This window comes from Staurois parvus, unplaced genomic scaffold, assembly GCF_062004578.1.
Source record: "Staurois parvus isolate SC_StPar_1 unplaced genomic scaffold, SC_StPar_1.0 ptg000682l, whole genome shotgun sequence".
NCBI lineage: Eukaryota > Metazoa > Chordata > Amphibia > Anura > Ranidae > Staurois > Staurois parvus.
In genome coordinates, this window is record NW_028318478.1 from 13,540,661 (window position 1) to 13,565,144 (window position 24,484).

Below are 24,484 nucleotides of genomic sequence, written 5' to 3' on the forward strand. Positions count from 1 at the left end.
AGTTGCTAGAGCTATTAGGAAAATCACATATCATATGAAGCATGCAAACTAACTTACCATTTGCAGCCATATATTTGTAGTTAAAACTTGGTTTTTCTCATCCTAAAAAGGAAACATAAAGGGGTTTATTAGACAGCATTCATATGCTTCAATGCAATTTACTAATTTATATTCTTTTAGTAAAAATGCTTCCAAGACACTTATTTTCCTAAAAGTTTCTATGAAGCCACATTTGAACTTCAATATTTTCATGTTCTTTGAAGTGTTTTGTTTCATATGAGAAGTGTTGCTTTTATTATTAACAGCATGTAACCAGATGAAATGAAAAGTAAATTAGGATTATCAGGCAAACCTACATAAAAAGTATCATCTGTTAGCAATAATATCCCAAACATGCCCTCTGCATCTGTATATCAGCGATGAGCTTTTGACTCAGGTCAAATATGAGTTTGACCCAAACATATTTGCAATTTGGGAAAATGGTCCATTACTGTGGCTATTCAATGCTATAGAGACCAATAACCAATAATGCACTTCCTAACCACTAAACTGTGATCAGGTGACTTCAAAGAGCCAATAATGAGAATTTTCAAATGTGCCAGTCCCCTTCCTATAAAAGTCAAGGTTCTCAGCAACCTTTTTTCAGTGTGTGTTGGAGAGACCTGGAGTATATAGGGAGAGTTGACAGTCTGTTTGCAGGGAGGAATAGTTGCTTAACAGTGCTATATGCAGTACTATAAAAAGTGTGGTATTGTGTTCCATTACAGCAGTGTTTCTCAACTCCAGTCCTCATGGACCCCCCAACAGGTCATGTTTTCAGGATTTCCCTCAGATGAAACAGCTGTGGTAATTACTAAGGCAGTGAAACTGATCAAATCACCTGTGCAAAATAATGGAAATCCTGAAAACATGACCTGTTGGGGGTCCATGAGGACTGGAGTTGAGAAACACTGCATTACAGGGAATTTCAGTGTGGTGGGTTACATAGTGTGTACCCTCCTGTGTTCACTGTTCTGCATAGTGATACATTACTGTGAACTGCATTGTGTGACCCATATAGTATTGTGTACCCCCCGTGTTCACAGTGCACAGACCCAGCATTCCTTTTTAGAACTACTGTTTGTGTGTGTCAGCAACAACTTCAGCTGCTACTTAACTTCTTTTATTTCATGCTTTATTCTGCTATTTTTATTGTTAGTTTAGGTTTGAAAAGAAAAAAAATCAGGTGTTTCAGGATTGGGGTTTAATGTTTTATGATTGGATTTTAGTGTATAGGTTTTTTGGTTTTTTTTTTAGGAAGGTGTATTTTATTTTAATATAATTTTGATTAGGTATTTTTTGTTATTTTAGGGGTTAGCAGTGTTAATTTGTACTCAACACAGGCAAAGCTGCCCTTTGCTTGCAGCACATCACCACATGCTAGTGTGGCATAGTTTAATGCAACAAATCAGCACATTGTTAAGTGCCCAAAATCACCACATTCTCAATCCACCTATTACCATAGCTGCTAATAAAGCTAGGAAATGCCCTGTAGTCCTCATGCCTTAGAGGCCAAAAGGGAAAGGTAGAGGTTCCTTATATGCAGCTAGTAGGGGGCAAGCATCTGCATGAAGTGATGGCTGGGTTGCAACTTTGAGAGTCAGGGCACATCTGCCTTTCTTTCTGGTAGCTGGCATACTACACAGCCAAAGAAAGTGAAGGAGGTCTTTGATTGGCAAATCAAGTCTCCCCCATTCTCTTCTTCCCAGGCACAGAGCAGCATATTTTCCACAGCAGATGCAAATGTGCCCCCTTCGCCTCTACATCTAATCCCATCATTGCCCTGCAAACTAGCGTGGAGCAGTCAGCGGATTTAATTCTTCATCACTAACATGATGCAGTAGGATGCACAAGAATTCTTGTTATCGGGTGCTGTGGAAGAGAGCCCCAGGAACATAGAGGGAGGGGACAGCAGACAGGAAGAAGCAATAGCCACTGATTTTCCTGAAGCTGAAGCTTACTGCCAAGTGGGCTAGAGCTATGATAAAGGTGTGAATAAAAAGGGGGTAGACAGTACCTGGGTTCTAGAGGTTTTAGAGGAGGAAAGTGAAGGAGAGGCAAAACAGCAGTCCGGAAAGATTTATTTCCGGGGGCAGTGTCAGAAGCAGCTTGCAGCAAAGTAGAGGGAGCAGCCATTTTATTCAACTGGATGGCACTGCAGGCTCTTCTACATAGTTCAGTAGTTTGGGTCTTTTTTTCACACATCTACTGCCAACAGCGGTTTGCAACCTCTGCCTGCAGCATACAAAGCGTATTAAATCTACCAGTCATCTGATCAACTGAGGAGACAACCAAAAAGTTCAATGGAAGCAACACAATGCTAATGTTGACATCAAAATGTCAATGCTTATTCTTCTACTTGGTCTTCACTCTGAACCCCTCCTCCCAATTCACAAAATTCTCCATCAGCATCCACTGCAACATCAGCAGCATCAATTGGTAGGGACAGAATTCTGACAAGGGGCTCAGTTGGTCTGCCACCATTATAAAGTCCTGCCACTGCTGCTGGCCTGCCACCATTATACAATCGTGCTACTACTGAGACATTCGCAAAGAGAATTTTTTTCATAAACCCCTAAAGCCCAATACATACTGCAAGTTTTGTTTTGTTCAACCCAGTGGGCGTAACAAAAAATAAATGAATGATTTCCGTACCAACACAAGTGATGTTGGTGTGGCCATCTCCCAGGTTGTGTCTTTGGATTCTGATAAGGGGACTCCCCCCCTCCACCAGTATACACTGAACAGCACTCACAGCCATTGGCTGCAAGCATTTATTAGATGCTGGCTTTCCAGCATGTTCCTTCGACAAAGGCCGGTTGTTAGACTGGCTTCTGTCGGACAGACAGCTGTATATGCTGACCGAACACCGGTCAATTCCTGCTGAACCGACTGGATTTCTTCCAGTGTGTACCCAGCTTAAGAGAAGCATTTGATGGAACACATGCATTTCTGTGGTGTAAGATACACAAGCAGTATATAGTAATTATCAGCACTACTGCTACATGTATCCTGTGTTGCTTATAGGGAAAATGTTATTCCATTAAATAACTAGTCACAGTTGATAACAGTAGCATTACTGAGCTCACATCTACTTGTAGTTTAGGCCTAAAATGGCCCCACTTGAAGCTATACACAATAATCTACAGACTTTCTGCATAAATCCATTGGTTGGTGTGATTCGTTATTTATTGCCTTTAAGAATGTGGTTTTTAGTGCCACATTGTAATCCTAAACTCTTGCATTTTTTTTGGGGGGGGGGGGCAGAGAGCTGCAGAATATTTTGGCACTATGCTAATTCTTCTTCTTATTATTATTATTATCACTATATATTTGTGTTTGTTATATACAATTGCAATATATGTTCATAGTTAATTAACTATACTGGGAGTCACACGAGCGCTGCAAAGATACACAGGCAAGGGTAACACTAGATACACCCAAGCAAAAGTATGAAGGGGTAAATATCTAATAAAAAACAAAAGAAATGTCATTTCATTGCTTTGTATTTTTGTCAAAGTGGTATTACATAGTGAGATGATGGAAAACTTTTTCATATTAATTTATCTGCTGATTCACCCCTGTAAATCAGCTCTGTCGTGAGCACTGAAGAGCTACTTATGAACGCGAGCATTGCAAGATTGTATACAGCATATTCCTCCCCAAAGTGGGTGGAAGTGACAGCAATTACTTCAGTGGGTTTTAAGAGACTCTTATTTTAAAGGTTCTGGTTTGCAAATGCAGCTTTATTTTGTCTTAGATAAATAAGATTTTAGAACAGAAGCAACTCCTGCTATCACCATGGACGGCAACACACTGTATTCTGAAAAGGATTAGCTGACAGCCACAGGCTCCTGGTACAAACTAGAAATTGTGTCACTCTTATTTCTTGATTTAAGTCCTTTAGTTTTATCCCCTGAGGTGCTAATTGTTACCATTTGCAGATGTTGATCATGCAATATATGCCAAAAATGTAATCAAATCACACAGATAAGGGGGTACCACCTGTCTTCCTGTAGGGGGCCCAGGCCAGCGGGGAGCCAGGCAGATGTAAGCAGGGAGGGTGATTGGAACAGCGGAGGGGCAATTACTGGAATCGATCCCCTGTATGGCACTCTCTGCAGCAGCTGAAAGCTGGCTTCTTCTCCTCTCCCTCCCATTGGCTTTCAGCTGCTGCAGAGAGAGCCAGACAGGGGATTGATTCCAGTAATTGCCCCACATCACCCTCCCTGTGCACCATATGTTTCCCCTCTGCTGCCCAGCAACCCTCACATGTGCCCCCACCCCCACAGTGCTGCCAGCTTCCTTCCTCTCCTTCCCACCGGCAGCTGAAGGCACTAGGACAATAGGATCCTTCAGCATGGAGAGTGGGGGAAGGGTCCAGTAAATATGTCACATTTTCCAGCCCTTTCCTTTCCTGAATGAACACAATGAGTGATCAGTACTGATCACTCACTGTGTTCATTCATAACTGAAGCCTAGTAAACTGTGTTTTTTTGGGGGTTTTTTTTTTGGGGGGGGGCTGTCAGGTTGGCTGTATTGGGCCCCAAGGTTTCTAACAGCAGCCCTGCACAAAGAGCATGGGTAATATGCCATATCTGCCCTATCTGCCCCACTGCCACTCCCCTGCCTTCATTTGCTAGCAAATTCGGATATGACAAAATGACAGGCTGGTGCTGCTGTGTAAAAACAGACCTTTTGATGTAATGCTTTACAGCTCGAAGGGATGAGCTTCAATCTGCATATAATGTCAGTTAAAGTAAACTAACAAGTAAAAAGTAAAAAAATAAATGTTTTAAATTATATGTGTTCCTAATTAAACCCCTTGGTTTACCCTAATCAGCCCTCATTAACTCCTTCTTCCTCCTCTCCCTTTATCTATTATTTTCCAGCTATTTTATGTATTTCTATTGTTTAGTGCAGGGCTTGAAAAAGCCGCTCGTCTGCTCGCCAAATTCGAGGAGAAATTCTCTAGCGACGAACGGCGAGCACAGATGATGGAGCGGCTGCGCTCCAAGCCTCATTGTGAAGCCGAGTTCCAGTTTCCGGCTTCTTCGGCACCACCATTACACTGGCAGTGCCACTGAGGGGACAGGTGCAGGAGGGGTCCGCTCTCCTCCGCTGAGAGGAGACACCCTCTCCACCGCCGCGGGGGACTCAAGGAGTAAGTACTGTATACATGTCATATCACTGTAATGGAGGACAAGGTTGCTGGGATATACATTACTGAGTAATATATATCCCAGCTCCCCTGTACTCCATTATAGTGATATGACATGTATACAGTAATGATTATTGTATACATGTCATATCACTATAATGGAGTACAGGGGAGCTGGGATATACATTACTGTATACAGTTTTATATTTTGGACTCTTTATTCTAAAGAAAAATGTAATTTCATAAGCTTTAAGGGGGCGGGGTTGGGGGCAGGGCTGTGGGGCGGGGTTGGGGCAGGCCAGGGTGGGGTTGGAGGTGGACCTGGGCAAGGTTGGGTGGGGCAACTGGTGGAGAATAAGGTTTGTGCCTGGCTAGTAGGTCTAGAGTTGAAATTTTAAACCCTGGTTTAGTGCTCTTATCTAGACTTTTTGGGTTTTATTTACTTTACTGTTACTGTTATTTTACAATACAAGGTCAGAATTGAAAACATTTTTATTTCATTTGTAAAGAACTTTGTAGTGCTCTGTACCAGAATCATCATTTTAGTGTAATTTTAAACAGGACAAATAAAAGAATAAAAAGTTTACTTTTACTTACAGTAACACTAGTAACACTAATTTGTTTTTTAAAGCTAAGCCTGGGTTCACACTGTGAACCGCATATGAATCGCACAGATATCACCCGGCATTCCTGTGCAAATCACATGCAATTCTATATAGAGTGATTTGAGTCCATTCATTTTGGATGGCTCAAATCGCACTGCATCTGCATCAAATAGGTGTAGGCAGCTTTTTTTATATTCGCACTGGAACCGGATTACATTGGATGTTTATACCCATATAATCCGGTTCAGGCAAACACAGTGCAATTGCGACCTGCTTTAGGGGTGCTGTTAACTTTCCACTGACACCTGCAGTAGATCACAGAAAAGCATCACTGTGAACCAGGGCTAACACTGATCAAAGTAGAAAAAAAGTGCATGTTTTAATTTTTGTTACTTTTTGCCTATGGATTACATAAACAAAGAAAACATTTCTGCAAGGCAATATTACCAAAAGGCATTGTTTGTCCTAGAAAGAATAATACAAAGAACAATGTGTTCCTTTGGTAGTATACTGTATACAATGACAAAGTTACTGCTGAATAAACAGGCTAATATTAGAAACGTAAAAATTGTGTTGTGTTTCTGAGCAGAATATGAGCTGTAATGTATATGTAGCAAAAACTCTCTTTCATATTTTATAGCATCAGATGTAGTTAAAGCCCCTCTTTTGCTATCTGTGTCACCCAGGGGTGTATTTACATCAAGGCAAAGAAGGCATTTGCCTAGGGCGGCATTTTTTAGGGGGGCAGCACTGCCCCCCAGAAGAAGGGGCATATGTGGCATGGGGACCAGGTGGGATCCGAGAAAGGCTGTGTGCTGCTTGATGGTGTATGCAGAGCCCAACTGGAGTTCCTGGTGTTGGCCAGATCTGTGAAAGTGAATTCTCTCTGTCGCCGGGGGTGGGGTGGTATTAGTGGAAGGCTCTCTTTGGTGGGGGGGATGGGGCAGAGTTGCTGTTGGTCTCTGTCAGGCTCTCTCCGCGGGGAGGGGGGGGTGCGATGTTGGTCGGTGTCATGCTTTCTCCATCAAGGATGGGGGCATCCAATTTTTGTGTTGCCTAGGGCAGCACAAAACCTAAATACACCACTGGTGTCACCTTTGGGATAATTTCCCTTCAGCTCCTATCATGAGGATGCAACGCGACATTTGTAGGAAATCCCTGTAAAGTTAGGAGAATTTCCCACCTAGAGAGCTGCCACTTGAACAGATATCCCTCATTTTTGTAAAATTTTGGAATTTGCCATCACTTTCTGTCTTGGTATCAATAGTCTCCAAGAAAAATAGAGAGGGTGAATCTCCCAAAAGGGACAAAGACAGTAATAAAAACATTATCGAGACTCTAACCCTTCCAAACCTGAAAATGTGGCTATACATACATTTTAATCTTTGTGTAACTAACATGGAATTTAAAGGATGGAGAAATTTCTGAACAGGATATAATGTAAATATACAGCTAAAACACACATGTAGGCAGCACTTATGATTCCCTCTGAGCTTAATAGCCCAATAGCACATGTCCATGCACAAGTTATGACATTCACAGGATAAATGTTTGTCCAGAAATTGCTTCTGACAGAAAGACAGTCTTCATGTCTCACTTATGAATGGTTTCTAACTACTTATTGTTCCTACTGACACCCATCAAAAAAAATGAGATGCAATCTCTACACACAGCTTCCAAAACAGATAATGGCTGCAGAGTGTTGTTATTCTGCCCACTTAGCTTTCATGTTAGAAAAATCAAGCATTACTATTATATTAAGAATTCTTTCTAGGTGATAATCCTGGATATATACGCAGAAAAAAATATTCAGAAAAAAAAGACATATAGGTTCTGAGCAGTTTAAAACCATCAGAACTAAAACAGATATCAGGTACTAACAGTACAATTTATAAATATTTTATTTATAAGTGTATCAATGAGTAAATGGTGCTCCAAATGAACAGAGACAAGGAGAAAAAAAAGGGATAAAAAGCCATGAGAAAGATCCTTCTAAGAGTAGTATTCAGTTGTACGTATGTGAAAAGTATGTCAAGAAAGTGTAGTGAGCATATACCCACATTCATAAGGTTTCTGGATACACATCCTAAGATCAAACAATTTATTTTAGCACATATGACTGTCTCCATGAAATGTGTGGGCGGTCGCACTTGATGCTCCTCTGGGTTTTCTGGAAATTCTTGCACTGCGCTAGGTTGCAATCAAATCTGGTTAACTGATAAAAAAGAATGAGTCCACTAAATTGAACCAGTGTGTGGTCAGCAGAGGCGTCCATTAAATAAAGATGTGCTTCCAAGTGGATTCTCAGGAAGGTTGGAATTTATTAATCATAAAAACAGGTTAAAACTGTATGGTGTTGGAACCTGTTTTTATGATCAATAAATACCAACCTTCCTGAAGAAACCACTTGGAAGCATCTTTTTATTTAATCAGCGCCTCTTCTGACCACACACTGGTTCCATTTTGTGGCCTCATCCTTTCCCGCAAGTTCAACACTTTCCTGTGACAGCAACAATATTGGAGCCATCCACATATAATTCTCAAAATTCTAATGTTAGGGGACACTGTGGAGTTTATTTACTAAAGCTGGAGAGTCCAAAATCAGACTCCCTTCTGCATAGAAACCAATCAGCTTCCAGGTTTCATTGACAAAGCTTCATTGAACAAGTTGAGGTTAGAAGCTGATTGGTTTCTATGCAGAAGGGAGTCTGATTTTGGACTCTCCAGCTTTAGTAAATAAACCCCTGTATGTCTTCTAGATTTTCCTAACAACAGAAAAAGCACTAGTAAACTTATATATATGGTTGAGAATTTATTCTAAAGGTTTACTCCATTAAGCGTTTGAGTTTAGCAGCAAGACTAGCTTTGCAATCAAACGTTCTGTTCATAGGAGTATGGCATTAAGGTGCGCACACCAAAGCTCAAACACACATGCATGTGTTATTTATATACAGTATATATATATATATATATAGCATTGAAACATTGATCTCCTCACCAGCACAGTGAAAGAAGTGCAGAATTACTTTTCTTACGGCAGAGCCAGTTAGTGGGAGATCTTTCCCATCTCCTCGCTGGCCATAGATGGATTGAACCTTGACTGGTTCAGAAGGGACCAGCTGAAATTCGATCCATCTATGAGCAGGCTGATTGTGCAGAAGCTGATCCATAAATCAACTTCATTACAACCAGCCTGTCTTATTTTTTGGATGCGATTATAGCTGGCAGCTATAGCCCACAGCAGTGATCATCATGTTCTGCCAGCAGAGAGGGCTCCCCACCAGCAGAGCACAACTGCACTGAGGGAGGAATTCCCCATCAACACTTACTGTATTGATGGGGGAATCAAGCAATTTACTTTCATGCTACCCTTGGTTGCAGGAAAGAAAACTGCATCATCTATGGCTTGCTAAATGTGTACACGGTGATTAGGACATGCCCAGGCACACCCAGCACACCCTGTGCGCACACCTATGGTTCTGTTTTTGGTTTGCACTAAGTCCTCTTTTCAGCATGTACAGATTCATATCATTTAATTGGGCTGCTTTTTAAAAAGAAGACATTTGAAACTTTCAGTCTTTCTAATTAGTTGTTGATAGTATTTGATATGGAAAGGAAGTGTAACAGGAGTCTTCTTTATAGATCACACTGCCCTCTCAGACTGTTTTATAGCGGCAAAGAACAATTATTTTCAGATCTCTAATACAACGGTAAATCATCTACATGAAACACATTTTTAATATTTTTTTCAGTTATGTGCAGGAAGTGTAAAAATGTCTTCAATACCTTTTAATTACTTTGTGCATCTTACTAATAACCAAAGAACCACTTCTGTGTACTGATCCTGTCCTTGCAATAAATCCTATTGTACATTTTGTACCTACTTGAGTGTACCTAATTAAAGTTAAATGCTTATCTCCTGTGGTTTTTCTGTTGATTTTTTTTTTATAAGACCAGAGCAAGGCATTTTAATAAATAATCAGCACAGAGCTAGCAGTCAGCATGCACATGTGTAAAGCTATGCTGTCCCCTCTCATTGTTGTTTATCACTCATTAATTGTCTTTGCTTATGCTGTGGCTTTGACTTTGATCACTCTAAGCACAGCTGCATTGAGTTATTCTAACCCTTTGATAATGTGTGTCTCTCCATGAACTTGATCAAAGGAAATCTAAATGGTCAGTTTTTAGGGTTTGTTTTACATTTTTACACTGACATCTTTTTTTTTTACAATATATTATATATATGCTACTGTGCAAAAGTTGTAGGCAGGTGTGAAAAAAGTGCTGTAAATTAAGAATGCTTTCAGAACTAGAAGTGTTACAAGTTTACTTTTATTAATTAATAAAATGGAAAGTAAATGCACAGAAGAAAAATCGGCAGGTAGGTTGTGTAAGGGTTAAAATATAGATAACACTATAAGATCCAGCTTGCTTGTTAGAGACAATGCCCCAAACATGTTTATTCTTATCATGCTATGATCATGAGCGGTGTTATATTGAAGAATGTATGTGTTCCTCCCTTTTTGGATATATATAAAAGGGAAGTCCTCTTTATTGGTGGAAAGAGAACACACTGCCTGGTTACCATCCCACTGTGTATGCATATTTATGATGAAAACAGGAACTAATAAAGTTGAATATTGCTTCAGGATACCTTGTGTGTCTGAGTGCATTACTCCTGAAGCTTCGTGTCTGATAGTGTGGTTGCCAGCATAAGGTATAGTATTGGTTAAGAAATTAATCCTTTTAGCTGGTGTCAGAAGTGTTGGAATGGTTGTAGCCATTGGGGGATGACCTTTTAATTCAGCCATCAGGATCAAGTAGCAAGCTGCTTAAGTGCATATTGTTGCACCCAAATTGCTTTCCATTTGGAACAGGAGCCTCAAGCAGTTATGGTACTGCCGAGATAAGCACTTGAGCTTTGGGAGCTCGTGCAGGTATTGGAGCACTTGAGCTGTGTGAGCTCATGCCGGTATTAAGAAGTCTAGGCAGATAAGGTATGATAGTAATTTTTCATTTGGAAAACTCCATTACACACACTCAGACAATATTAGAGTAATAAGTGCTTATGTACGCTTGCAAATAGAAAAATTGTTAATTATAAGTCTCTGGACGATTGCAAGATGCACCACCTTCTAATCTAAGGTTTTGCCTGTTGAACTGAGACAGGTTAAAGCATGGTGACAGTCTGAAAGAGTCAGAATAGGGGTGTATTTGTCCAGGTGATTTTAAGCTATGAGGCTCTTGTGCAGTTGGGAAGAATTATGTTGGAGCTCTATGTCCATTCAGTACAGCTTCACCCTGCACAAAGAGTAATCAAGCGGACAGAAACACATAAGTCCTAATTTTTCTTTGCTTAACAGGATGGGAAACTCCCAAGGTAAGGGGAGGATCTCAGACCCACCTAAGCTGCTGTGTAAAGTATAAAGAGAAAGGAAATTGTTGATAAAATTGTGTGCAGCAGAGTCAAACTCCAAATCACAGGCGGTGTTCCAAAGCCCCCTAAATGAGACTTGTAAAGGTTGCTGGGATAAGGTATAGTATAAGTTAAAAATAAATCCTTTTAAGTTGTTCCAAACATCTTGAAGAACTAACTACAGATCTTCTATGGAAGTAGGCTGCCTCATATCCTTCTGTCTCTTTATGTAATCCCAGACAGACTCGATGATCTTGAGATCAAGGCTTTGTGGGGTCCAAACCATCACTTCCAGGACTCTTTATTCTTCTTTACACTGAAGATAGTTCTTAATGACATTGCCTGTATGTTTGGGGTTGTTGTCCTGTTGCAGAATAGATTTGGGGCCAATCACATTCCTCCCTGATAGTCTGCCATGATGTATATATTATCATGTATATCCTGTATTTCTCAGCATTGAGGACACCATTGATCCTGGTCAAATCTCAAACTCCATTTGAAGAAATGCAGCCCCAAACATGCAAGGAACCTCCACCATGCTTCACTGTTGCCTGCACACACTGTATATTGTACTGCTCTCCGGCTCTTCAGCAAACAAACTGTCTCCTGCTACAGCCAAATATTTGGAGCTGCTCCCATCTTTCTTTACCCTGGTTCTTATGTTTTCATGCATTGTTAAATGTCTTAGCCTTGTTACCACAACAGAGGCATGGTTTTTTGTCCACAATTCTTCCAAAAATACCACTTTTGGCCATACATCTCTGGACAGTAGATGGGTGTACCTAGGTCCCACTGGCTTCTACCAGTTCTGTGCTTATGGCACTGCTGGACATCTCCCAATGTCAAAGGGATGTAAGCATGATGTGTCTTTCATCTTCTGCATTAAGTTTCCTTGGCTAACCACTGCGTCTACAGTCCTGTACAGTTGCCTGTTTCCTTGTACTTCTTCACAAGAGTTTGAACAGCACATTTTCAAACCCCAGTCTGCTTTGAACTCTTTGCCTGGTAGAGACATTGCTGATGTAGTATAACTACCCTGAGTCTTTTTGCTGTGTTCAGTCCTGCCATGATCTATGACCCGTGACACAAAACTGTCTTGCACAACCTCACCTTAGTAGCAAAGTCTGGCTATTCCTCACCCAGTTTTAAGCCTCCTACACAGCTATTTCTGTTTCTGTTAAAGACTATGTTTCAACATACATATGAAATTGATGATCATTAGCACCTGCTGGGTATAATTTATTAAAAATACACCTGATTCTAATCCTACAAAATCCCTGACTTTGTGCAAGTGTACAAAGTGTGCAAGTGTAAGAATTGATGCTGGTTTGAAGCCAAAGGGTAGTCACACCAAATATTGATTTAATTTAGATTTTTCTTCTGTTTGCTCTTGTTGCATTTTGCAAATTTGAAAGCATTTTTACTTTAAAACATTTCTTCACACCTGTCTAAAGATTTTGCACAGCACTGTATATACAGACACGATCTTTGTTTTTTCAAATAGATATATATAATAAATTACAAATGTCAAATATAAGTTTTCTTAAGCAAGATAGATGCTTTGTTTCTGATTGCAACCTTGGATGGACTTATGGAGGCAATGGGAGTGAGGGGAATGGGGAGTCATAGCTCTGACTTATTCCTGTTTGTATGCACATTTTCAGCTTCAGATAGTGAGCTATGCAAACAGCAGCGTTTGTACAAAAAGAGAAACATGTCAGGTAGTTCCAGCTTCAGAAAGAAATATAAAAAACAAAATATTCATATGCAATGTTTCATATTCACCTGCCTATAGAAAGGAAGAAAAAACAGTTTATGAAAAAAAGTTTTCCTGGAGCCCCCATGGCAATATACTAGCAAAAGAGCTCTTATCCTAGCCTCACCTACAGATCCAATGTAAATCTATAAAAGAAAGAGATAATAACACTACAGCATTCATCACAACATCCTTTCCTCAGGCACTAATGTAAACCCGAAGCCTTGACCACAATTGAATTTGGCAAAAGACATTTCAAGTGTCTGTATCTCATACAAATAAATGTTATCTGATTCAGCATTACCCTCCCTGTAAGCTAACTATTTATCAATAGTTTGTTGCAATGTAGGCTCTAGGGAACTAGAACATTGTATGAAATACTTAGCAAAATGTTCCTTTCATGGTGCCTATCCATGGCACTATATGAACATATCCTTGGTCCTAGCACAGTTATGTGGAATCCTATGGGTCATTATCTATCTCTTTTATGGATATAAACTAGTCCTGTAGGTGGGGATAGGGCAGACCTATACTATTAGTATGATGCTATAGATAGACACAAAGATAATTATGGTAAGTAATTAATACAATTTCATGTTTTTAGTCCAATTGTAAAAAAGGAAGAATATTCATAAACTACTGTACATTTCCTTTCATTACTAATCTCACCAGATCTACAGAATTTTTCAGTAAGGCATAGCAAATCTCATGTGCAAATGGCAGTAGCCAACCAATAAGAAATTATCTGACTACAGAAACCTTAAAGCATTTGTAAAGGTTCAGGTTTTTCTTTTCTTTTTTTTTTTAATAACAAACAAGTTATACTCACCTGCTCTGTACGATGGTATTGCACAGATCAGCCCTGAACATTCTCTTCTAGAGTCCCCCAACGGCACATCAGGCTCTTCCTCTTCTCAATTTGCCACAATAGGAAGCCACTACCTATGAGGGTACACCTGCAGGATCCCTGCTGAGCTGGGCTGTGTATGTCTATAGACGCACACACACACAGCCCGGATGGCCCTACCCTCTGTTCTCTGCTCACATGATTTGATTGACAGAATCAGAAGTCAATGGTTCTCTCTGCTGCCCTTCTGCTTTGTGGGGAGAGAGAAAGAAAGGCCAGCACTGCTGCAGATGGGCACATCACTGGATCAAGATAGATATGGCTCAGGTAAGTATGGGGGGAGGTGAGGGGGCGAATCCTCCACTGGAACATTTTTTACCTTAATGCAGGGAAAGTAGTAAGGTAAAACAAATTTTGACTTTACAACCACTTTAACTCTGATTTGACTTGACTATTATGGCTTACAGTCTTTTGTACATTATCCTTGCTCCTTAAATTGTTTTACTGAATAAGCTTATATGCTTTTTAAATTATAACTCTCTAACCTGACAAATCCACATTAGAATTGCACATAATTTAATCTTTTTTCAGGTCTAAACTTTTTTAAAATGTTTAGTGAAAAAAAATAAAACTTTTTAAAATATATATTACTAGGCTGCAATACTTCTTTATCCAGCATATCACCTGGAGTGAAATTTACCAGAAGACTGAATTAGTCTGAAGTATCCATTCATGCTCAAAGAAGTCCTGCTTTCAGCATTACTTTCTGACAGGTAGTTAAAGGCCACTGATGAAAGGTTTTACCCTTAGAACTGTTTCACAGTAGGCTAGCAGTAGGCATAGTAAGAACTGTACATTAATCACACAAAGTATACTAATGGAAACTTCTCTCATTGCCAAAAGTAAAAAGAAATACACACACAAAAGAGAATCAATACAATCAATATATAAATCTAGATTTATCAAGCACGAGAAGAAAACAAGCCTCCGAATGTTCTTCTGTGTTAATGCATCTGTGTCAACAAAGAAAAGACTCTAAAGCAAACCTGCCTTCACATGAAAAGTGAACTCAGACTTTCAGAGAAACCAAAAGGTGCATCCTTCATTACAAGCAATGCCTCAATTCCCGAGTGACCTTTAGATTTAGAGACCTTGACATTCCAACGTAGGATGGACAGGAGCATGGTTATGCCACCATCATGAAGTTTGTATTTGTGTGGGGTACTCTGAAGGATCATATTGTTACATAGTAGGTAAAGTTGAATAATGACACAGGTTCATCCAGATCAGTGTGTGTGTGTGTGTGTGTGTGTGTGCGCGTGTGTGTGTGTTCACTTTTTTTGTGAAAAAACAACAGTATGTAGTAGCATCTTAGGCATCCTGAGCCTCTATACTATGCGTTATACTCATAATGCACACCACCTATTCAAATTCCTCAAGGTTCCCCAAGATTACATAGTTACATAGTTAGCCTGGCTGAAAAAAGACTAAAGTCCATCTAGTTCAACCATTAAAAAAAAAAAGTGATAATCTTATACCCACAGTTGATCTAGAGGAAGGCAAAAAAAATCCCCCCAGCAAAGCATGATCTATTTTGCTCCTGCAGGGGAAACAATTCCTTCCTGATCCCCGAGAGGCAATCAGATATTCCCTGGATCAAATGTATCTATAATATATAAATATATTAAAAAGTAAGGGTCCCAACACTGAACCTTGGGGTACACCACTAACAACCCTAGAACATTCAGAGTATGAATCATTAACCAATACTCTCTGAATTCAGTCTTTTAGCCAGTTTTCTATCCATTTACATACTGATTTTTCCAAGACTTTACCTTACACATTATCCATGTGTGGGGAACTGTGTCAAACACTTTTGCAAAATCCAAGTATACCAAGTCCACCGTCACCCCCCTGTCCAAGGTTTTGCCCACCTCCTCATAAAAAGATAAAAAGAAATCAGATTTGTTTGACAACTTCTGTCTTTCATGAATCCATGCTGTCTGTTGCTTAAAACAAATTTGTAAGCAAGAACTCATCCATGTGGTCTTTTATTAAACTCTCCAGTATGTTCCCAATTATAGAAGTTAAACTAACAGGTCTATAATTACTTGGTAAAGATTTTGATCCCTTTTTAAATACAGGCACCACATTGGCCTTACGCCAATCCAGTGGTACTATGCCAGTCATTGAGGAGTCCCTAAAATTAGAAACAATGGCTTTGAAATGACAGAGCTCAATTCTTTAAGGACCTGTGGGTGTATGCCATCCGGTCCAGGTGCTTTATTCACCTTTATTCTGTATCATCTGGAGCTGTGTCAATACCTTGCTCATTATGGACAAGAGCTCCCCTATGCTCTTTTGTACACAGAGAGCTGAAGAAGGTATTTAATAAATTTGCTTTCTCTTTGTCCCCAGTCACCCATTCTAGATTATTTTGTAAAGGGCCTACATGCTCAGACCTGACCTTTTTACTATTAATATTTTTGAAGAATTTTTTGGGGTTTGTCCTGCTATCTTTTGCAATCTGTCGTTCGTTTTCAATTTTTGCTAGCCTTGCTTTCCTTTTTGCATATTCTGTTATATTCTTTGTAACGTTTAAATGATGATAGCGTTCCTTCATTTTTATATTTAATAAAAGCTCTTTTCTTATTATTTATAGCTTTTGTAACTTTGGCCGTAAGCCACATAGGTTTGATTTTTAGCCCTTTAAACTTGTTGCCCATGGGAATATATTTTGAAGTGTGTTCACATACAGTCTTTTTGAAAAACTCCCATTTCTGTCCTGTGTTAATCGATGCCAATATTCCCTCCCAGTCTAAGTCTTGGAGAGCAGCTCTCAGCCTTGGAAAATTAGCTCTCTTAAAGTTTTGTGGGGGGGGGTTTCCCATATGTGCTTGTTGTTTACAGCTAACAGTAAAGGAAATCATGTTATGGTCACTGCTACCCAGATGTTCTTTTATATGGACATTCGTAATAAGCTCTGCATGGTTTGAGATTACCAGGTCCAGCAGAGTATCATTCCTAGTTGGGGCCTCTATGAACTGTACCATAAAATTGTCCTGTAGTAGGTTTATACATTTTTTGCCCTGTAAGTGTTCCTGCAGTGCCATTGCTACCTTGTAGTCCTTTCGATCTGTGCAAGGAGCTAAGTCTCCACCTCCTCATTAACACTGGGAGGCCTATAACAAACTCCAATGATTACGTTTGCAGTATGCACTCCCATGTGCAGTTCCACCTATAATGCTTCAGGCTCATCACACTCTCCATCAACTAGGTCCTTTGAGATCACTTCTCACATAGAGACAGACACCACCACCTTTCCTTTTTACCCTGTCTCTCTGAAAGAGAACATAGCCAGGAATATTAATGGCCCAGTCATGTGAAGAATAAAGCCAGTACTCAGCAATACCGATTAAATCATAGTTCTCGTCATGCACCAAAGCTTCCAACTCACCTATTTTGCTTGGCAGACTTGGCTTGGCATTGGTGAACACTTTAATTCATTGACACCTTTTGCAAACGTATGTTGCATGTTTTTTATTTTCATACAAACGGTACCAATTCCAATGGTTGTTTGTAACATGGGAACCTTCTTATCACCTGCTATAGCCCTCCCCCCATCTTTCCCCATTCCAGCCACCAATAAGGACTGACCCCTGTCTGATCTGTCTGCCCCATTATAATCTAATTCTCCCTCCCCCCTTGATCCTAGTTTAAATACTCCTCCCATAAATCTCTCCCCGAGCACAGCAGATCCCCTTCCATTTAGGTGCAAATGATCTCTAGCATATAGGTTGCACCCCAATGAAAAGTTAGCCCCGTGCTCTAAAAACCCAAATCCTTCCTCCTTACACCAGGTCTTTAGCCATGCATTCAGTTTTCTAATATCCCCTGTCTTTCCTGTGTTGCGCATGGCACAGGTAATATTTCAGAGAATATCACCTTTTGGGCCTTCAACTTGCAGCCTAATTCTTTAAATTGATTCTTAAGGAGCCCCCAGCTTCCATGTATTCTGCCATTGGTTCCAACATGGACCAAGACAGCTGGGTCATGCCCAGCCCCTCCCAGTAATTTATCAACCAGGTCTATCACATGCTGAACCCTGGCACCAGGGAGACAGCAAACCATTCAGTTGAGGTGATCCTGGCGACAAATTATTCTATCAGTCCTTCTGATTATAGAATCCCCTATTACCACCACCTGTCTAGGCCTTCCTGCACTACCCTCACCATCCCTCCCAGATGGTCTGCCCTCCCAGCTGTTAGAGATAACAGTGACATCCAGGGCTGCCAACCCTGAGATTGCCACCCCCTCATCTTCACCCAACTTGGCAAATCTGTTTAGGTGCTCAAACCCAGGGCTGGCCTTCCTTTTCTGTGAGCCCCTACCACTCTCTCTCACTACAGTAACCCATCTTCCTACCTGATAATTCTGACTAGCCCCTCCACCCGCCACATCAATCCCATTAGCAACCTGCTCAGAAAGCAGAAGTCCCCTTCCAAGGTTGTTGGTTCTGCCCAGTGTTGTAACTTGCTCCTCCAGATCTCTAATGCAAGCTTCCAGAAGGGCAATCCGCTCACATCTGTTGCATCGGTATCCATCCTGGAGCTGTTGCTCCATTGTTGCAAACATGCGGCACACTGTGCACTGCACAAAACCTTCAACCCTGCTAGCACTCATCCCAGTTACAATATTATTATTACTAACAGGAAATATCAGTTGTCATTTACAGGTTAGAAGACTCCTGTTTTCAACTCCACTTAATCAAATGTCCACTTGATCAGAGGTCCAGCAAGGAAAATACAGGCAAGCTCAAGAATGAGCAAACTAAGAGTGAGCTCTACAGAAAGTTATATAGTACCTATAGCATTTGTAATTAATTAACCCCTCCCCTTAATTAGCAGACTGAAGGAAGGAAAGGAAAAAAAATACTATTTAAAAAGTGACAGAAAAGGTGATTTAAAAAAGGTAAAAGCTGCTAACAAGACCCAAAAGAAGAAAATGAAACAACTAAAAGCACCAGCAGTCAAAAGCAAAGCTGTTTTTAACTCTCCACTCAAATTTCCCACTCTTTTTAGCTTCCAGCCAGTAAAATGTGCCAAATTATTGTTCAACTATTTAATGGTGTAGATGAATAACCAGAGTACAACCTTTAAAGCATCAGAAGGCAATAAAAACCTGGCTGAAACTCAAACGACACCCCTTTTGCTATTGTATAACTCTTCAAAATGTAAAATGTAGGCAGCACAGTGACTAAGTGGTCAGCACTCCCGCCTAGCAGCACTAGGGTCATCAATTTGAACGCCAACCACAGCACTACGCATTACAGTTGTCGGCTTGAACGCCAACCACAGCATTACCTATGTAGAGTTTGCATGTTCTTCCTGTGTCTGCGTGGGTTTCCTCCCACACTCCAAAAACATGCTGGTAGGTTAATTGGCTTCTGTCTAAATTGGCCCTAGTATGTGTATGTATGAATGTGAGTTAGGGATCTTAGATTGTAAGCTCCTTGAGGGTTAGAGACTGATGTGAATGTACAAGATATATGTAAAGTGCTGCGTAAAATTGACGGCGCTATATAAGTACCTGTAATAAATAAATACATTCAGAAATTCGAAAAAGGGATATGCTGGAAAGTAAACTAATTATAAAGAAAAAATTTCATTTTTACCTTTTAAATCAATACAAATATACCTGCTCATAAAACAAGGTCAAGACATTAAAACCAAACACAAGACAACCTTTCACCCTGTTTCTCATTTGTATTCTCCTCCTAATTGTCCATCCATATATGCATTTATTATATTTTATTATATTTGTTCAGTTGGGAACCTTCTAACTATGGATAAAGCTATTCCAATAAAAATGTGCATTTTTTTTTTTACTCAGGGCAATATCCAGCATGTATTCGATAGATAGAGAAATAGAAAACTCGTGCATAAATTTCCGCATCAAGTATGGGCACTCCCATATGTTGCAATCATAAAAAACCTTTTGCTAGATTGTATAGCCCACGTGGTTTTATATCGGAATCCAGATGAAGGCCTGTGTGGATTCATATTCAGAAAAAGTCTAGCATCATCAGCATCACATAGGTGCATTCAGGGAACAACAGCAGTGAGGAATTCCCATATTACTGGCAAGATAACTAAGCCAGAGTAGTCCCCTCAAGAGCCATTACAGGAATCCAAACGCTGCCATCATGGAAGCATGCATAATAGGAAATCCATAATCCCCCTTATTTAATCCGCCTAAGGCACACCGAGCCTGGCTCGGAATTGAGCCCACATGTCTGCCCACATAGCATGGTGACAAACAAAGGAGAGGAGGAGCACAGATCACTAGTGAGGGACCCCAGAAGACAAGATTTAGGGCGCTTTCTGCAAAACCATTACACAGAGCAGGTAAGTATGCCATATATGATATGTTTGTTATTTTTTTTAAATATCTACATTTTACAATCACTTTAAAAATCAATACTTCCCATTTTCAAGGCTAATATGTAAAGGATTGTCAAAAATAAACAAGGTACAGCAAAGGGAGGGTCCATCTTTTAATGCAACTTCAAGGGCAACATGGAAAAAAACAATCCTGTAAAAGCGTGCTTAAAAAGAACTTTTTCCATAAAAACTTGATAAAATAATGTTTTTTAGCAAGGAACATATACTCCACATCAATAATTATGCTACCAAAATTAATGTGCGCTGTAAATTGCTTCCAGCATTGTTCCTGCTTTTGTTTGCTGGAGGCTACCATTTTGCTGAAGCTCAGAGCCCCTGAGCAGCAGAACATCTTTGAGCTGTCAGTAAATCGGCCTCTACATGTCTACAAAATAGAGAGCAACTAAGCAGAGCAGGGTGAGGCAGTGTATTAGGGGATTTTAAACAGTATAGGCACTTAAGTTCCACATTAAAAATGAAGCTTGGAGAGCAGAGTCAGATGTAGGAGGTGAAAGGGGCGGTAATGCATTTCGGAGCATGCTCAATAGGCTCCATCTTCAGACCAGGGTCTGAAGACGGAGCCTATTGAGCATGCTCCGAAATGCATTACCGCCCCCTTCACCTCCTACATATGACTCTGCTCTCCAAGCTTCATTTTGATGCACAAGCACATCCTGGACTCTACTTCCTGATCCTATAGACATAGTTTGCTGCTGGACGGCTGGATGTCCCACCTGGATCTAATTACCACACGATGAGTCTTTTTAACTGTTTATCTTGTAAGTGCAATTTATCCATTGTTTACTAAATAAATTGTTAATACTGCACTTTGAGGCGCCTTCCTCTCTTTTTCTTGTTTCTGCATTAGAGCCTTGCTTTCACTCTAAGAAGAGCTGCCTCAGTGTTACTGCTCCCATCCATCCATCCCTGATATCCATCTGACACCTTTATCTTACAGCTACAGAGGTTGGGCTCCAACAAGCACGCCCTATTTAATATACATGCCCCCTAGCAAACACAGATCCCCCCACAACAATAGACCCTCCACAGCAACAATGGATCACCTGCAAAAAATTCCACCCCAGCAACAATAAACCCCCTGCAGCAACAACAGATGTCCCAGCAGCCAGCATCAACAGACCTCTACCTCAACAATAGATCCCTCCCTGCAACTATATATTCCCCACCAGCAACAATAGACCTCACCAGCAACAAAAATAGATCCCATACAGTGACAATAGATTCCCCAGCAGCCAGCATCACCCCAGCACCCCTTGCCATTACATATATTCATTGCCGGAAGTGCCAGAGCTGTGTTCCCCCACGTTCCTGGTGAAAAAAGCCCTGGGCAATACACATCTTATACTGCAGCTGGTAATCATGGAAGGCACCATTTTTTGTTTGTTGGGACAGATAAAAAAGAAAAATGTAGTCAGTAGCTCAGCTGTAGGCAACATTACTGAACCAGGACTGGTTCGATATTTTTGAAAGTGTGCCAGTCCACAGTGTCAGATTTATCTCTCTCTGTAACAAAACTGTTTGTGGTGTTTAAGGCAGTTGTCAGCTATGTCAGTAGTAGGCAGAATGAGGATAGGATGATTTGCTGCACAAAACTTTACTGCACCTGCATGTGGTGACATGCTGCAGGGTAGCTCTGTGTAGGTTCACTTTAGATCTCTTCAATTATGTACAATAGCTACCTTATGATAGCATTAGACTGTTCTTTTAGTATAACAGACTTGGTCATAAATGTCAGGATCTTTCAAACTCCAAATATGTGAAAAAGGTTACACTTTTTTTCTAAACTTAAATTACCATGTTGGGTTCATTGTGCGTAATAGTAATATTTGTTCTGTATGCATTTGTAATAAGATGTCAGAATTTTAATATGTGTTCAGCCATTTAGGAATGTTTATACAAAGGGCTACATTTGTAATAGAGAATAAGCCAGAATTCTTTTGCGTTTTCTTAATTGTGAAGCCACCATTGTTATTTTTAGTTTGAACATTGTATCAAACATAATCATAAGGGGTATTTATATAATTATACAAAATCAATGAATTAATACTGGACTTCCTACTTTCCCCCACATTCAACAAAAGGGCACATATGAAAGCTTATATTTAATTGCAGCAATCAATAAGGGTATATTAGCTCCTGTTGTTTGATATCATAAGGGTTTAACATAAAAAAAAAAAATTCCTGCAAAATGCACTTTCCATAGAGATGAGTAGTAACGCATGCCACAGACAAAAATGCAGAGGTGTGAATGTAGCCTATGTGAATACATTCCAATGGACCTTTCATCAAATGGTTACCCTAAAATACAAATATCAGTTATCTGCTCATTTCTAAAGTTTCCATACATAACTATATTAAGCTAGCATGCTCAATAACTGAATATCAGATGGGTGAGATGTAAAAAATAGATACATGCCTCCTGTGTTTGCATTGTGGTCGCTGAGTGATCATAAATCTTTTTTGTCAAGCTTTTGTCAGATTGTTTCAATTTGCAGTTAGAAAATCTGACAAACAGGGTGCTGCCTAAGGCAGGGGTTGCATATAACAAAAAAAATGGTATTGAGGACATTTAGGTGTGCAATTATTAATTAATGTCTATGCAGCCTGACATTAACATCAGGATAGCACCTGATGGTCAAATTTACGCACAATTCCAGTTGCTTTAGAAGTTCCAGCAATCTGATGATTTTAAGACATATTTTCAAACATTTGCAAAACCAGGAAATACATATTTGCATATAGTTATTATAATTTCCCATCAAAATGATCCAAGATTATGAGAGTAGATGATAAAGACGGTTCACTTGACAATTAAACTGTTGAACTTACATCTAGCTTTATAAACAGTTTTTTCAATACCTATACGGTACTATACATTATTACACACCTACAGTAGCATTTCACTATGCAACGGGGTTCTAATTGCTGTCAAGTAAAAACACAATTTAAAAAAGATGTTGCTTCTCAAAACATGATAAAAACGTTCTTTGGGAAACATCTAAGCTATCTCGTGAAATTCTGCTTTCCTTGTTTACATGTTTTATATATATGTATATGAATTACATTATTTTTTATTTGTAATAAACGAGGTGAATAACATTATGCACTGAACTCTGCATTCTGTGGTTTGCCCTTTGTTTCATAGCTTGCATATATTAATTTTCTTTTTTCATTATTATTACTATTTTTAGCTTGTTTAATTAGCCTGATGTAATCAGTATGTATTTTGGAGCAGCAAACATGCATCTAAGCAATAGAGAGGGTACATATATTTTTAATACTACTTTGTCTATGAATGTTCTAGGTAAGTATGTATATAAATTTTTATTGTTCATGGGTAACAGTAGTAAACAAATGTTTACGTTTCCTTGTTAAAATAATATAAATAGGTGAATCTTTTTTATTCTGAATTCAAAAATGTAATTGGAATTTACCTACCATGATAAAAATCACAAGTGGCTTTATGCTATACATGTATTTAAAGCATGATAGTAATTACTCACCTGAAAGTAGAAATGTATGATTTTCTGCTGCACTTGGCCTTCTGAAGATTCCACTTAAGGGCCCAGCAGAAGTCAACAAGCACACTAGGGCTACACATGCCTTGATATCATTTTTCCATATCAGAAGTGTCCTTATGACACCATTCACCATGACTATCACTAACTTCTCTGAGATTCCCAGGAAAAAATCCAGATGAAAATGCAAAAAATATACTTTAAAGATAAGTTACTGGCTATGGCTTGGTATTATTCCAAAGATCACCCATTATTTCTTTTTAGTTGTCTGCCTTATAATTTCCTATGACATTCTTTTGAATACTCCTAAAGGCTGCCATTCCGCATTTTAAACTTGGTTCAACAGGTCATCAAATTTCATATCATGAATTATTCCTTTCACTGCCAGGCCCTGTGCATCACTTTTAAACTCAGGTGGCCAGACCATTTTTGCAATTTTTCCATTATTTTTTTCTTTTTTCCCTTATAGCTTTCAGAGTTTGTAATAGATCCCCAAACTATATATTTTCTGAAAGCACATGACCAGTAGAATAAAAAAGAAGGTGCTACTGATTTTTTTAGGCCCTGTGGTATCTGCACAAATGTTTATCAATTCTCTATTTCACTAAAATTACACTAAACTCATTATTAGTTAATACATACATGGCAAACCTTACAAAATTCCTGCTAAATTCCTAC

The 24,484-nt window shown here is 39.5% G+C and overlaps 1 protein-coding gene across 1 annotated transcript in view; it reads right to left on the bottom strand.

The window, feature by feature from the left end:
- Nucleotides 1-24,484, bottom strand: part of LOC149447600 (neuronal acetylcholine receptor subunit alpha-7) — a 242,583-nt gene that overhangs the window by 101,110 nt on the left and 116,989 nt on the right. The window contains exon 3 of the mRNA XM_089652475.1: nucleotides 58-102. Coding sequence (XP_089508601.1) covers nucleotides 58-102 — 45 coding nt within the window. The remainder of the gene's footprint in view (nucleotides 1-57; nucleotides 103-24,484) is intronic.